Source organism: Lissotriton vulgaris, chromosome 1_1 (genome assembly GCF_964263255.1).
Source record: "Lissotriton vulgaris chromosome 1_1, aLisVul1.2, whole genome shotgun sequence".
Classification (NCBI taxonomy): domain Eukaryota; kingdom Metazoa; phylum Chordata; class Amphibia; order Caudata; family Salamandridae; genus Lissotriton; species Lissotriton vulgaris.
In genome coordinates this window covers 808,706,323-808,722,722 of record NC_141685.1, presented here as the reverse complement: position 1 = coordinate 808,722,722, position 16,400 = coordinate 808,706,323, and the positions used below count along the sequence as shown (strand labels likewise).

Below are 16,400 nucleotides of genomic sequence, written 5' to 3'. Positions count from 1 at the left end.
GTGTCAACAAGGTTGCCCCAGCCCTCCAGGGCTCAAGTGCATTGTGGTTTCACCACTTCTTGACTCCTAGTCACATGCAGCCTCTGCAAGCAGGCTCGCTCAACCGCGACTGCTCCGGTAAGGAAAAACCCATAACTTAAGGACACCCCTGCACTCATCGCCCCTGGGCCTTGGAGAAGAGGACAAATATGTCCTCCCATCCCCAAGCATTACAAGGCCTGAGTCCACTTGCTGGTTGAGCTCGACTAGCCTCCTGGCCAGAGCTTGTTGCCTCTTTCTGCAGTGACTGATCTCCATTCAAGATCACTGTTTTGCACAAGGCACCCGGCCCCCTAGTCTGCTGGAGTATTGCTGGTGCAGCCTTGGATCTTGCCTGCCATTCACTTTAACTCATCTAGATTGGCCTTGTACGTCGCTGTTCTATACCTGCTTGTTGCACAGTCTCCGCTTATTAAAGTGAAAAGAATCTATATTTAAAAACTTACTGAACTGAATTATTTGTTTCTGACGCCTACACACACACATATAAGATACTGGCTATTTTTCTAATTTGCAAATAAAGGATAGTATGCAGAATACAAATAACTACTCTGCATATCATTGAGTAACGCAACCTTCAGTTAAACTATGATCGTTGCTAGGCTTCCTCCAACACCGACAACAAGCAAGGGCAGAGGAGCAATTGCCCAGAAGACTTGCCTGACCACAGCTACAATATTTATGAACTGTTAGCCCTTCAACCTATTTTTCCAATAAGTTGTATACATCTTTTAGTATAAATAAAACTATAAGCAGCCTAGTAGGAACTTGTCCTGAACTATTTTGGTCAGTCACTCATTTGGCCATGTGCAGGAAAAGAATTGCAACGTAACGCCTCAAAACAAAGTCTAAATAGGAGCTTTCACAACCAACATCATTTTCAGAAGGAAACCACACTCAGTGTTTAAAAAGCTAGAGGACTGAAAGGTAAGTGGGATGGAATTTCAGAAACCTTACATTTGATAAAGTAGATACCTGAATGTTAATGCGCGATCCTCGATAGGGGCTTTGTTTTGTGGCTCCAGTTGACCGTTCTCAGACTGCTTGCCCATTTTATTTTTGATTTCATGAGGCTGGTTTTCCTGCAATAAAACATGAAACTAGTATTGATCCTTCTGTTATTTTAAAACCTTTGCAAAGTCCTTTTTAAGTGAAAGCCTAGAAGTTCCTAAAGTCTCAAAGAATTGGCAAAGTGCTGACAAATTTCCTCAAAAGCACAAACTCAAATCCTGAAAGATATTATTTCATATTCAGCCCTCTTCACAGTTCTGCCAATCCCAAAATGGAACTAGCCTCTGTTGCACAAGTTACTTACCTTCGGTAACGATATATCTGTAACAAACAGTAGTTCGAGTTTGATTCCTTACCTTAGAATATCCCCAGCAGTCAAACTGGATCCGGAAAGTTTTCGTCAGCAGTACCCCTACGCATTGGTAGGAGTCGTCTGCGGCTCCGCGTCCGGCATCGTGATCGCCGGGATACCGTCGGAGTACTTAGACGCCGCCCTTGCACGCTGACGTCAGTTCTGTACATAGCTTTCCGCGCTAGTAACGCAGAGCCATGATAGAAACCGACACTGGTGCCACGAAACTAGGGCCCTGAAAGGGATGTCCCTAACCCTAGATATCGGTTCGCAGAACGGGGAGGATGGGTGGGGCGGTAAGGAATCTAACACTAATTACTGTTTCTTACAGATATATCGTTACCAAAGGTAAGTAACTTGTGCATCTGAAAAAAACAGGTTAGTGTTAGATTCCTAACCTTAGAATAGATACCCCAGCAATACCAACCCCGGTGGTGGGTCTGCAAACCAAGATCACACCAGAAAGTCCTGGAGAACAGAACAGCCGAAAAAGCCATCTCTCGGGACTTGGCTGTCCAGGCAGTAATGACTAGCAAACATGTGCAGCGAGGCCCACGTAGCTGCCTGGCAGATATCCTGCAAGGGAACTCCCCGACCCAGGGCAGTAGTAGCTGCCGTTGCCAGAGTGGAATGGGCACGCAGCCCAACAGGAGGCTCCTTTTTCCCCAAAGAGTAGCAAACCTTGATGCACAAGACGACCCACCGAGAGATGGTTCGCTTGTGCACCACCCGTCCCTTCGTTGCGCCCACGTAACCAACAAAGAGCTGGTCGTCCACCCGGAACTGGCGTGTGCGGTCCTGATAGAATGAGAGCGCACGTTTTGGGTCCAGACGGTGGAGCCTCTCTTCCTCTTTCGAGGGATGCGGATAGAAGGTGGGCAGGGTGATGGACTGCCCGATATGAAAGGCTGTGACCACCTTGGGCAGGAAAGAAGGACGAATCCTTAGAACAACCTTGTCCGGATGGACAGAGAGGAAAGGAGGTTTAGAAGATGGAGCCTGGACCTCACTCACTCTCCTGGCAGAGGTGATGGCAACCAGAAATGCAGTCTAAAGAGCCAAAAGACGAAGAGGACAGTTATAAAGTGGCTCAAAAGGAGCGCACATCAGATACGTTAGAACAAGATTCAAGACCCACTGAGGCATCACAAAGGGAACAGGAGGAAACATGTGTGATGCCTTTCAAGAATCTATTTACAACAGGGGGACTTGAAAAGAGAAGGCTGATCAGGAAGCCTTAAAAATGCTGAAATGGCCGAGAGGCAGCCCTTGATAGTGCCCAGAGCAGAGCCCTGCTGGGCAAGATAATGAAGGAAGAGGAGAACCTCTGAAGGGGGGGCAGAGAGAGGATCCACAGCCTTTGCTGTGCACCATGCCACAAATTTGTTCCACCTGCAGGCATATACCAGTTTTGTGGAGGGGCGCCTGGCTGCCAGAATCACATCACAGACTTCAGGAGGCAAGTGAAATGGCCTCATCTATCGTCGCTCAATCTCCACGCATGTAGGTTGAGACTGGACAGGTTCGGGTGGAGGACCGTCCCCTGTTGCTGCGACAGAAGATCCTCCTGAAGAGGCAGACGAATCAGGGGATCGACTGACCTGCTTAGAAGCTCGCGATACCAGTATCTTCATACTCCCTTGAGCCATTGAGCTGACGAGCTTGTGGAGATGCACCTGTGCGCCTTTGAGAGGTACTGAGACCTGAAAAGATTGTGGCAGCCTGCTCAGCAACCCCATATAAAATTCGTTTTTATCTGTACTGATGGCAGATGATATCCAGAAACACGTGTCTATGTACAGCACTAACCTGCACCAACTTTGGTGGAATACTCCAGTGAAATTTGAAGTTTGCATGTACCATGAACTACATTGACCAGAATGCTAAGGGGCGAACTGTGCTCGGAGGTGAATCAGTGTGCTCCCACCCCTTCCTACCAGTATCTTCGTGCCCAGTCCGGAGCCACAAGGATGACTTGGGCCTGGTCTCCCCTGATCTTCAGCACTCTGGGCAGAAGTGGTATAGGTGGAAAGGCGTACAACAGACCGCAGCTCCACTCGCGACGAAAAGCGTCACCGAGCGAGTGCCATCTTGGAAATTCTAACGCACAGAACTGATGACATTGCGCTTTCTTTTCAGTGGCGAATAGATCTAACCAAGGCTCTCTCCACTGCTGAAAGAGACCGCGTGCCACGTCTGGGTTCAGACGACATTAGTGTTCGATCATGCACCGGCGGCTGAGTTAGTGTGCCCTGGCGTTCAGGGAACCTGCCAGATGTTGAACCACCAGGGTGACGCCCTGGTGCTCCAGCCATTGCCAGAGGCGCAGAGCCTATTGGCAAAAAGTCCACGACCCCACCCCGCCTTGTTTGTAGCAGTACCACATGGCAGTGGTGTTGTCCGTGAACACCTGCACTACACTTCCCCGGACAGAGGGAAGGAATGCATTCAGTGCAAGTCGGATCGCACGCAGCTCCAGAAGGTTGATATGGAGCCGGGACTCCGCCGGAGACCAGAGGCCTCTGATCTCCCTCTCTCCCATGTGGCCCCCCCCATCCCAGGAGGGACGCCATTAGTCACCACTACGTGCTCCGATTGGGGTAGGGAGAGAGATCTGCTGCTGACAAAATAGCGGGTCGTGAGCCATCACTGCAACTGACTCGCAGTGCCCTCCGAGATCAGGACATGGTCGGACAGGTTGCCTTGATGCTGTGCCCACTGAAACTTCAGAGCCCGCATCCGCCACCTGGCGTGATGCACCAGAAGGATGCAGGAGGACAGCAGCGTCAACCTGACAGACTCGGGATAAAGGCTGAAAGATAGGAATCAGAGCCTGAATATCTCGAACCCGCTGCTCGGGGGGATAAACCTGAAACTGCGCCGAGTCCGGAACCGCTCCGATGAAAAGGAGCTTCTGAGAGGGGCAAAGTGGCACGTTGATGGAGAACCCCAGAGAGAGCAGGAGGTCGGCCGTAGTCTTGAGGTGGAAGACGACCGTTTGGGGCGGGCCCGCCTTCAACAACCAATCGTCGAGATAGGAGAAGACTGAAACCCCTGATCTGCGCAGATGAGCTGCGACCACCGCCATCACTTTCGTGAACACCAGAGGGGCGCTGGTAAGGCCGAAGGGGAGCACGGTAAACAGAGTGCTCGTGGCCTACCGTGAATCGCAGGTAGCGCCGGTGGGCTAGCAGGACGGGGATGTGGAAATACGCATCGTGCAAGTCCAACGCTACCATCCAGTCTCCTGGGTCCAGGGCAGCTAGGACCTGAGCCAAAGTCAGCATCTTGAACTTCTCCCTCCGGAGGAAGCCGTTGACGCTCCGTAGGTCAAGGTAGGGCGTAGGCCTCCTTTGGCCTTCTTGGGTACCAGAAAGTAGTGGGAGTAGCAAGCACATCCTACTTCTGGGCCAGGAACGCGCTCGATGGTCCCCTTGGCCAAGAGGGTCGTAACTTCCTCCTGCAGAAGTTGCAAGTGATCCCCCGACATGCGGTGGTACTGCAGTGGCATGGCTGGAGGGGTCGACTCGAAGGGGAGGGAGTAGCCCCATCGGACTATTTGCAGCACCCACCTGTCCGACGTGATGGTACTAGTGGAGGAGGTGATAGCGAAACCTGCCCCCCACTGGCGTCGAATGGGCATGAAATGCCGGACTAGGAAGGCTTAGAGGCACATGCTGCGGGAGCGGATGTGTACTGACCCTGCTGTTGTCCCCCGGCACCGCCACGGCAGTAACCATGTCCGCGATCGCGTTGAGACTGGTTCTGCGGCCTGTGGCTGGCTGGGCGTGCCCCTTCCTTGGCCACAAAAGGGGCAAAATGCGGAAGTTTGCTGGCGTTGGCCTAGGCCCAAGGACTTGGCCGTAGCCCTGGAGTCCTCGAAATGCTCCAGCGCACTGTCCGCTTTGTCGCCAAAAAGGCGACGGCCATCGAAAGGCATGCTTATGAGCGTGGCCTGGACATCCCCTGAAAAGTTGGCAGACCTCAGCCAGGCGTGGCGGCGAACCGCCACTGTCGTTGCAATTGCCCTACCCAGCGAGTCCGTGGAGTCAAGTCCACACCGGATCGAGTAGCATGCTGCATCCCACCCTTCCGCCAGGTTTTGGGCGAGCCGTGTCCGGGCCTCCTCCGGGCACTGTGGCAGCACCTCCGCAACCGTATCCCACAGAGAGTGGGTGTAATGGCCCAAAAGGCAGGCGGTGTTGACAGACCGCAGCCCCAAAATCAGTGAGGAGAACAGCTTCTTCCCAAACTGATCATACCTTTTGGATTCCCGATCCTGGGGAGCGGTCGGGAATGTGGTCTGGGACGTAGAGGCCTGGATCACCAGGCTCTTGGAGGTGGGGTGTCCGAACAGAAACAGTGGTCGCCCAGAGCCGGGCGGTGGCTCCGATCCACAGGGAGGCTCGTGGGGGGCTTGGACCAGGTACCCATCAGAACGTCAGTGAGGGCTTCGTTAAACGGCAGTAGAGGCTCCGAGGAGCTTGCCTGCGGTTTGAGCACCTCAGTGAGGTGGTTAGTCCTCAAGGCTGCGACAGGGAACTCAAGGGCCAAGGCATTAGCCACCCTGTTCAACACCACGCTGTAAGCAGCCCCCTCCTCCGAAGCCACGGAGGGAGGAGAGACGAATCCAGTGTCGGGCGAAGTCCAGACCACTGGCCTCCCTCAGCTCTTCTGCCAAGTCCTGGCTCAACTGGCACTGCTGTGCCAGAGGGTCCTCAGACCCCTCCAGTTCTCCTCGTCATCCAGGATAAAGAGGTAAAAATGATGGAGCTGGGTCGTAGGTGAAGGCCTCACCCATCAACGCCGGAGACGGTCCGACGCCGGACCCGGACTGAAACTGGGGTCGACGTCATCCGGAGATGGCACCGGGAGCGACACCCTCGGGGTCGGCACCAGCGGAGGAGTCGTGAGGTCGACTGGCTACGACCCGGATCCAGGCCTGGATCCTAGGGGGCCCTGCGGCGTCTGGACCGGAGTCGACGCCGGGGCCGAAGCACCAGACGGCGCCGGAGTCACCGGCCCGCTAGGGCTCCCAGTCGGACCCACAGGGCCCGAAGGCACTTCGGCAGGTTCCAACGGAGGGAAATGCAACCTCATGACCGCGAGGAAAGCACTGATCTCCCCCGGCGTTGGGTGCAGCCCAGGGACCGGCGGGTATGGAGCTGGACGAGGCGCCTGAGGCTCCGACTGAGCCGCGTGGGCGGTGTCGCCCGAACCCCCGGCCACGTCCCGCGAGCGTCCCGAGGAGTCGGAAGAGCGATGACACCTCTTCGACTTCTTTTTCGAATGCCTCGACTTACCTGAGGACTTGAATCCCGACGAGCAGTGGTGACTCGTCAACCTGCAATGACTGCGGCTCCGCGACCGGTCCCTCGACTTCCTCCTCAACCGGGACCTCGAGCGGCGCGAAGCAGATTGCCGGAGCTCGAGCAGCTTACGGGACCGCTACCGTCTAGCCTTCGAGGTAAAGGCCCGGCAGTCGGGCATGACTAGTCATCATGGTCGGCCCTGAGGCAATAAAGGCACTAACGGTGGGGGTCAGTCACCGACATCAGGCGCAAGGTTTAAAACCAGGCATCCCTAGCGGCACTGTGAGTCGAAGGTCGACTCAAAAGTGATCAAAAAGTTACTCAAAAAATTTGCAGAGTATTGCTCTTCCCGGATCTGCGCTTGCTGGCGCGGAAAAGAGAAGAACTGACGTCAGCGCTTGTGGGCGGCGTCTAAGTACTCCGACGAAGTCATCCCTGCGATCACGACGCCGGACATGAAACCGCAGACGACACCTACCGACGCGCAGGGGTACTGCTGAAGTAAATTTTCCGGATCCAGTCTGACGCCTGGAGATATTCTAAGGTAAGGAGTCTAACACTATCCTGTTTCTTTCAGATATTCCAATACTGACACGATCACAGTTCAGCAAATGCACCTTTAACTCAAACCATCAAATGTGAGCATTACAATCTCAGCTCTGCCAATGAATAATAGTTGTGACATGCTCAGTTTGACTTTCAGCTTTATCCAAAGAAGAATTTACACATCTGTATTTTGGATAGGTGTTTTACAGGCTTTACAGAGAATTTGATTTGATTTCAGATATACTTTTCCTGTATTCCTGTTTGTACATATATTTATCTGTATTGTATTTTTTCCCTTTATGATTCAATTTTGATAAAATCTACTGCTTTGCCTATACACATGTCTATTGTTCATTGTTTAATGTCAAGTATTGTCATGTTTATTTAGTCTTAATTATATGTCTGTTGACTTGATCCATTGAAACTAATCTCACTCAGGACCATTAATCGACCTGAATCCAATTCACTTGCATAACTAGCTATATTCAATCTTTGAACAAACTCCTTTGGAGGCTAATCTACCCATCCTACTATGCTCAGTACGCGACCCTACATTCAGGGAAACAGTCATCTGGTAGCTGGGGTGTAAATGCAAACCAAGTATCCTTTGAAATGTATAAATTACTTTACTTCAAATCAGGAGATGGCAAAATAATAGCCAGCTGCCCTATCGGAGACACACTTGTGCCTCCTGACTGTTGCCTTTTCCCTGAGCAGGTAAGCCTGCCTTGGCAATTGCTTCTATGTGCTTTAATAGCCTCTCAAGATAAACATACTCTGGCCCTTAGTATGACTCACCTATCCCTGGGCAACATGATTTATTGGATTCATATAGCCTCCTGATACAGGTCAGCCTTGGCATTCAGCCACAGCTTAATTCAAAAGGACAAGGACTTTAGGTTTGCCTGATTGTCAATCATGTTATCCTAGTGTTTGTCCTCGGCTATTCAACTTAAGACCTCCCACCATAGCCCAAGTTTCTTGAAGCTACACATTTCTCAAGCTGCCCTTGTGCAAGAAATATAGCTACTTGCATCCCCAAACTCCATAATCAGATGTAGTGGTCCTCTCTATGTACTTGCTTAATTTAATAGGCCAGCTGACCACTCCGTAAGTCTCCATATTTTGGTCCCTGTCCCAGTTCTCTTTCCACTGCCTGTTCCTTTCAGTGTTCATCTTTGCTTAATGATAGTTGTGTTTGCTCCTATAGGTCACAGATGTGATGCCATACAGTAAACCTAGTACTTACAGCCTACTTGCCACTTTGAGGAGGAGGAGGAGGAGGAGGAGGGTAGGGGGTTTACAAACGTTTGCAGAGCTACTTAATATGAAGTGCAGTTTCTCAGAATCACCTCTTAAACCCAGAATGTACATATAGATAAAAGGATTGACAATGGGACTCTGCTGTTGGACTTCGATGCACAGCAAACTTTTTTTTAATATATTCTCTGTTTAACAACTCTGACTGCAAGATAGGATTCAAAAGATTCTCAAGTCTTCGGGAGCTCAGGGACCACACGCTCGGAGCCATTTCAATAGAATTTTTGCTCCTCAAGACCTGGCTGTGAATCCCCAGACTATACCGCGAAGGCACACTTTCAAGATGAGACTAGTGCTATCCATACTAGTCAAACTAGTAAAACATCAGTCCAACATTTATCAATCCAACCTATCCAATATCAGATCAGAGTGACGTGCACTGTACATTTGTTTTAGAATAAATCATGTTTGTTTTCAGTGTATATTTCTTGGCATGAGTGAAACCCTCCATAATGATGAAACTATTACCTTTCACATCACTGGCAAGTAGTTAGGGAACTGGTGTGTGGGAGGGTTTTGAAGGTGATGAGCGAGCCAGAGAGCGAGCGTGAGAGAAAGTTTAGCTAACTGATATTATAGTGATTGAAATGTTGCAAGTAATCGGGTTACCTAGGGTCACTGCTTGTGTAGGAGAGTAGGGTCTGCTTTCCTATGGTCACACCACTTTTTGTTTCACTGGTTTTCGACTTAATGTGGCTGTGGGCCTGCTAATCAGACCCACAGCCTAGCTGCTCTCTCTCTAAATTCACAACAATGTACTTTAGGTGCATTGCCAATTGGATACTGGGTCACCTTATGAGCCCCTGTACCGAGTACTATAGGTACCCAGGGCATAGGTGCATCCATGGCCTACCAGGAGGCTGCAGCATGTATTATGCCACCCCTGGCTGGCCACTCACATTGACACAACTGGCTGATCACTCAGCTGGGGCAAGGTCGTGTAATCACCCCTTGCTTAGATATAGTATTCCTATATCTAACCTTATATCTAGATACATATATACCTATAAGTCACTCCTATGGCAGGCCTTAACAATCCTGGAGGCAGAGTGCTTGGTTTTATGTGAGATGGTGCTCCAGCATGAGTTGAGCCGGTCTGCAGCTTTCGAAACCATGTCCTTCTAGCTGTTCTAGGATATTGCCATACCATATACTCTTAAGTGCATTATGAACCTCACGGTTAAATTCTAACTCTGGTTTGGCTTTATCAAAACATGTCGAGTAAGGGGTCATACGTTTTGGAATACTACCCCCTCGCCAGTTCTGGCGACGGGGTAGCATTCCACCCTTCTAGAGGGAGAAGACATGTTGTTCCTACTATTCCCGGTTAAAGTTAACCTGAACCTCAGCATCACAAAATGGATGCTGCTGCCACAGACACAAGTCTGACCTCCTGCTGCTGGGAGTCCTTCCAGCGAGGGAGGCTTGGACAATAGGTTTCCTGCCTTGGGAGGTGCTAGCACCACCCCAGACAGTCTTTTGTGTATTGGGGCAGGGAGGGCTGAAAGAAATGAGACACTGCCTGGGGCACACAAGGTGTCCCATGCATAGTCCAGTTCAAACCGGTGCTGGGGCTTCCCAGCCCCAGCTCTGGCGTGAAACAGGACTAAGGGAAAGGGGTGTATCCACCCCCTTCCCTGGTCCCACCCATAGGAGGGACCTAGCAGGTAATCCAGCCCATAGATTTGGTATATAGGTAGGAGCTGAGTCCCAAGACTTTAGATTTATCCTGACTGAAACTCTGAAACGAAACTCTGGACCTTCGGCGATCTACTTTGCAAGAAGACGACTGAAGAATCTCCCTTGTGGTCAAGGAGTGACCACCCTGCACAAGCAGGCACCATCCAGCGATCAACGGCTTGCTTTGTCGACGCTCCCGCCGGAGCCCGAGCACAGAGCCTGACAAGAACCGGACTTCCAGACTTCCAACAGCCCGATCCACAGTCTCAGCAGAGCTGAGACCTGTGGAGGCGACTAGAGACGTGGGACCGGCCATCTTGAAAAGTCTGCGACTTGCTAATTGTGCAGCACCCGAGGCCCCCTCGAAGCTGTGCATTGGGGATTGAGAAGCCCCAGCCCGAGCATCATCTGCACCGAAGATCAGCCCTGCACACTCCACGAGTTCTGCATAGGGGCCCTTCTTCATTTTCCTGCTCGACGCGTGTGCGCGGTCACTTGCCCGTTGGCTAGTGGCCATCTTGGCGACGAACCTTTGAATTTACAGCACTGGTCTGGTTGCTCCAGACTGGCCCTTGCATCCCTCAAAAGAAGCAGCCCATCAGACCTTGTTGGTCTGATTAAGAAACCAACTTCGTTTCCTGCATGGGTTGCCTATGCCAAGGCTTGTTGACTCCAATCCGGAAGCTGACACTGCCGACAGCGAGAGCCTACGTGGGACAGTCCGTGCCCAACTCCTGTTCGTCGTCAACGCCTCCGGGTCCACGTGGCTGCAGAGACAAGCTTCAGGACATCACCTGATTTCTTCACTACATCGCCTGGGTTCCTTCCTGGTCACTGGCTAGTGACCCAGACTCTGTCTCCTCTGCTTTCAGGTCCTCTTCATCCTCGATCCACCCTTGGATCCAACCGGACACTTCTCTCCTGGTCGCCTGCAGCATCTTTCTTCAAGGCTCCATAGGATTCAGCGACGAAACAAGACACACTTTGACACCTATGCACCCGCTTCCTGTGGGTGAGGTAACGAGAGTACTTTGGTGCTCCTGTGGGTATTGACTATCCAACTGTCAAGGTTTCAAGTAACTTTCATTGAGTCCAGTCAGAAGTGCCCTAAAAGAACTAGTTTCCATCTTTTACGTTCCCATTCATTCTCTATGGTAACTCGCTTGTGTGTTTAGACACTGCACACGCATCGCGTGGAGCTCCTGCTTCCTAACTCTTGGTAGTTCAGTGGAGCCCCAGCGATTCCCTAGGTCTATTCACTTTCCGTGTAGTGGTCCTTATACCACTATTTTAGTACATGGTTTAGCGTGCCCCTAGGGCCCTACTGTATTTTGTGCAACTTATTGTATTTGAATTAAATCTCTAGTATTGTGCGTGTGCCTCTGACCTCAAAGAGTTCAGAGGGATTGTCTAGAAATAAATAACATATATATATATATATATATATATATATATATATATGGTGTCCTTTCATTTGGTATTAAAGGGGTTACATATGGGAAAACAGGTGGCTTCACATGCCCTCTTGAGTTTAGCCTAAGACTGCTATGTCCATGCTACCCCTAAAATAGCTGGTCAATAAGGTTGACTTTACAACCATCAGAATAGGGTTGTTTGGACTGGTGCAAGGTGCTCACTAGAATAGTGAACATCATATACCAGGCCAACTTCTCACATTAGTGTGCAGCAGTTGGGATTTGAGCTTGCTGTTTTACTAATTGTAATCTTTGCAATATCATTTGAAAGATCACACATGTACCTATAGGTACATATAAAACAAGATTAGAATACTTAAGTACTACTGAACTTAGTGGTTGTAGAGCAAAGGGCCTAGCACACCCTGACTACAACTCCTAGAGAGGTTTAGTAGGGAAACACTCAGTGTAGGTAGGTGCATACACCCACACCTCACTAGAGCAATGGCTGGCACAGGAGAGTCCAGTGGACTTACGAGTGACCCTCCCAGGGCACCATCCAAATTTGCTATCCTCAGTTTTAGGGAACTGAGACACTTGTGTACCACAAGAAAGCTGAAATAAGGGGCTAACCCTACCCTTCAGGAACTCCTAGAACTCTTAGATTAATCTGAAGTTCTAAAAGCCTCTGGCTCAGGCCCTACAGGGAATGCAGATGAGGTCCTACCCTCAACAGATGATACCATAGGCCTCCTGTCATAGAAGATGATGAGGATGAGGAAGATTCTGGGGATGAGGTAGGTAGCCAGGCCCAAGTTCGTAGACTTAGTCAGGCTAACCTAAGCCTACATGGGGCTGAAGATGGGCTAGCCCCATACAGACCTATTAGTAGACTTAACCAGAGGTATAGGAGGGAAAGATCTCTCTCAGGAGACTCATGTCACTCCAATGCTTCTAAAGGTTCTCAGAGAGGAATGACTTCTCCTCAGAGGAGAGAACACCAGGCTAGGATGAGGGAAGTCAATGTCAGAATTGAGAGAGCGCAACTTGCCCTAGCCAAGGAAAAACTTGCTTTTGAGAGAGAAGGGATGTTAGGTGGGCTAGAGCCCACTGGTGGCAGCAAAATCCCTAAGGATAAAGACAGGTCCTATGAAAATAGAAACCCGAGAAAGATTGTGCCCCACTACATAATTGGGGAGGACATCCACAAATGGATAACTGCTTTGGAGAGGGCCTGCAAAGTACATCAGGTACTCCAGTCAGTGGGCAGCAATCTTGTGGCTCTCCTTTTCAGAAAAAAAGGTAGAGCTAAGCTCCTCACAGTTAGTGATGAGGATGCTAACAACTACACTGTCCTGAGGAGTGCTCTGATTGATGGGTTTGGTTTAACCACTGAACAGTACATGTTGATGTTCAGAGACACCCAGAAGAGACAGAGTCATGACTGGACTGATTTTGTTGATTGTGCCACTAAGGCTCTGGAAGGCTAGTTGTTGGGAAGTAAAGTTAAGGACTATACAGGATTGCATAATTTGATCATGAGAGAGCAAATACTTAACAATTGTCAGAACCAGTTGTTGCATCAACACTTGATTGACTCAGATCTAACCTCTCCCCAAGAATTGGGAAAGAGGGCAGATAAGTGGGTCAGAACCAGGGTTAAGCAGAAAAACCAGGTCTAAGGTGGTGATCAGAAAAAGGCAGACCAGAAGGGTGGAGATCAGAAACAAAGACCAGACGTCTTCTACAGGGCCCCAAAAGTTCAATGAGGCTATTTCCCGAAGGACCACAACAGCTCCTTTTGTGGCAAGAGCCCTCCTGGGAGTTCTCTCAAGAGTGGGCTTTCTGAAGGAGGTAGTATCAGACAGAGGAGCAAACTTTATGTCAGGATATTTGACTGCAATGTGGAAAGAGTGTGGTGTAAATTATAAATTCACTACTCCCTACCATCCACAGTGCAATGGACTTGTTGAAAGGTTCAACAAGACCTTGAAGGGTATGATCAAGGGTTTACCTGAAAAGCTTAGGCGAAGATGGGACATCCTTCTACCTTGCCTTCTGTTTGCTTACAGAGAGGTTCCACAGAAGGGGGTTGGCTACAGCCCTTTTGAACTTTTGTTTGGACATCCTGTAAGGGGACCCCTATGTCTGGTGAAGGAAGGATGGGAGTTACCTCTCAAAAAGCCTAAACAAGACATAGTGGACTATGTACTTGGTCTCCACTCCAGGACGGCTGAGTATATGAAGAAGGCTTCTAAAAACCTTGAGGCTAGCCAAGAACTTCAAAATGCTTGGCATGACCAAAACGATTCAGAAAAGGGGGTGGTGATGAACAGAGTGTCTGAATTAAGCAGACCACTCTTACCCAGTCCAAAGATCAGGGCTTGATCCATCACCGTTATTTATCTCACTGCACCATCCCAGTTCAGAACCTGGCTATATGCAAATCAGTCTGTCCCTGGCCCAGTGCATCATGGGACTGGGTAAGAGTGGTCTGCTTAATTCAGACACTCTGTTCATCACCACCCCCTTTTTTTAATCATTTTTGTCCACCATAAGCGTGGAAGGGTATACTCAGATGTGAGTCCCTTGCTCATTGCACCATCAGGATTCAAGCAAGCCGGGCCGAAGACGGCTGAAATGCCAGAAACCGGTCCCCGGAAGCTTGTTTCCTTCCCAGTATAAGAATTGGCTTGGTAGTTTGGTCTGCCCTGTTCCCATGAAGCACTGGGCCAGGGTCAGACTAATTTGCATATAGCCAAGTTCTGAGCTGGGATGGTGCATTGAGCTAAAAAACGGTGATGGATCAAGCCCTGATCTTTGGACTGGGTAAGAGTGGTCTGCTTAATTCAGACACTCTGTTCATCACCACCCCCTTTTCTGGCATGACCAAAAGGCTGTGCTGACTGAGTACCAGCCAGGACATAAGGTGTGGGTGTTGCAGCCAGTGGCCCCAGCACTCCAGGACAAATGGTCTGGACCCCACACCATTGTTGAGAAAAAGGGAGAGGTCACCTCCCTGGTGGACCTAGGAACTCCCAGGAGCCCCCACAGGGTGCTCCATGTCAACAAACTCAAAGCATATGTTGACAGGGCAGACATGGGCTTGCTCATGGCTACAGATGAGGGGCAGGAGGAAGAGAGTGACCCTCTCCCAGACCTGCTGTCTCAGAAACCCGATGATGGGTCAGTTGATGGTGTGGCCTTAGCTATCAGCCTCAATGACCAGCAGCAACAGGACGGCAGACAAGTCTTACAGTCCTTTATTTATTTTTATTTTGAAAGTTTTATATAGCGCGAACAAGATCTTTGCAGATAACAGAGCGCTTTACATAGGTAGGAGGTAGGAGGAAGGGTGGGTACACGAGGGAGCAAAGTTAGGATGGTGGGTCAACAATGCAAGTAGTACAAATAAGAGGGAGCATGAACGATCGGGTAGGATCGATAATACAAATAAAACACATGTGCAAAGGAACATGAACAATCGGGCAGGGTGGATAATACAAGTAAAACACATTGCAAAGGGATCAAACAAGTAGTGCAGATCGACGCAGAGTCTTAAAGATCAAAAGTAGTAGTTCAAGTGTATTTAGCCATGAGGATAGCTTTAACTTCTTTCTTAAAGAGAAAAGTGGAGGGGATGAGCCTGGTTTCCGGAGGGAGTGAGTTCCAGATCCTATTGCCATTCCTGAGAAGGAGCGTTTGTAGGTTCTTTCCTTCCGGAATCTTCGAGGCTTCAGCAGAAGATTGTTTGCACTTCTGGTGGTTCTGGAGCCGCCGGAAATTGTCAGCTTCTGAGTGAGGTAGCAGGGTGAGTTCAGGTGTATAGCTCTGTGCGTCATGCAGGCAATTTTCAGATGTATTCTGGCTTCAAAAGGCAGCCAGTTCAGAGATTTGAAGTCCGGGGAAATATGTGAATGCTTTTTAGATCCAGTGATGAGCCTCGCTGCCGCGTTTAGTGAGGCCCTTAGCGGTGCAGTTGTAGTTAGGGGGAGGCCGCAGAGGGCGGTGCTGCCGTAGTCTATGCGAGGGATGATTAGTGCTTGTACTGCATTTCGTCAGTCTTTGGCTGGGAGGAAGGGTTTTAGTTTCCTCAAGGTATTTATTTGGAAGTTCGCTCCTTTAGTTGCCTTGCTGATATGCTGCTGCATGTTGAGATTGGCGTCAAGTGTTATGCCTAAAGATTTTGCTGAATCCACGATGGTCGGTCGGACATTGAGTGCAGTTAGGTATTCAAGCCAGGTTTGGGTGGTAGAAATTTTTGCGGGGGTGAGATCAGAAGGAACTCAGTTTTCATAGCATTGAGCTTGAGGTGGTTATCGGCCAGCCAGGATTGGGTGTTTCTGATCGTTGAGTTCAGACGGATAATGTCTTTGGGGATTGTAGTTTGAGATATAGTTGAGTGTCATCGGCGTACATGTGAAAGTGTACATTGGATGCTTGTAGCAGGGTGGTGAGAGGTTCCATAACTAAGTTGAACAAAGTGGGGGATAGGCAGGATCCTTGAGGGACCCCTAACGAAACAGGTACTGGAGAGGACATCCAGTTGTTGTTCTTGAATTTCTGAGACCTGTTGTGTAGAAAAGAGGAGAACCACTGAAGAACAGTCCCAGAAAGACCCATTCTTGTGCTTAGGAGCTCGAGTAAGTTCTCATGCTTCACAGTATCGAATGCTGAAGAGAGATCAAGAAGGATGAGGAGGCAGGTATCATTTTGGTCTAAGAT

General features: G+C 49.8%; 1 protein-coding gene across 9 annotated transcripts in view; it reads right to left on the bottom strand.

Annotated features, from left to right (window-relative positions):
• Window positions 1-16,400, bottom strand: part of RC3H1 (ring finger and CCCH-type domains 1) — an 828,931-nt gene that overhangs the window by 44,118 nt on the left and 768,413 nt on the right. For all 9 annotated transcript variants that reach the window (XM_086956761.1, XM_086956804.1, XM_086956790.1 and 6 more), the window contains one exon: window positions 1,015-1,121. In XM_086956761.1, the coding sequence (XP_086812887.1) occupies window positions 1,015-1,121 (107 nt within the window). The remainder of the gene's footprint in view (window positions 1-1,014; window positions 1,122-16,400) is intronic.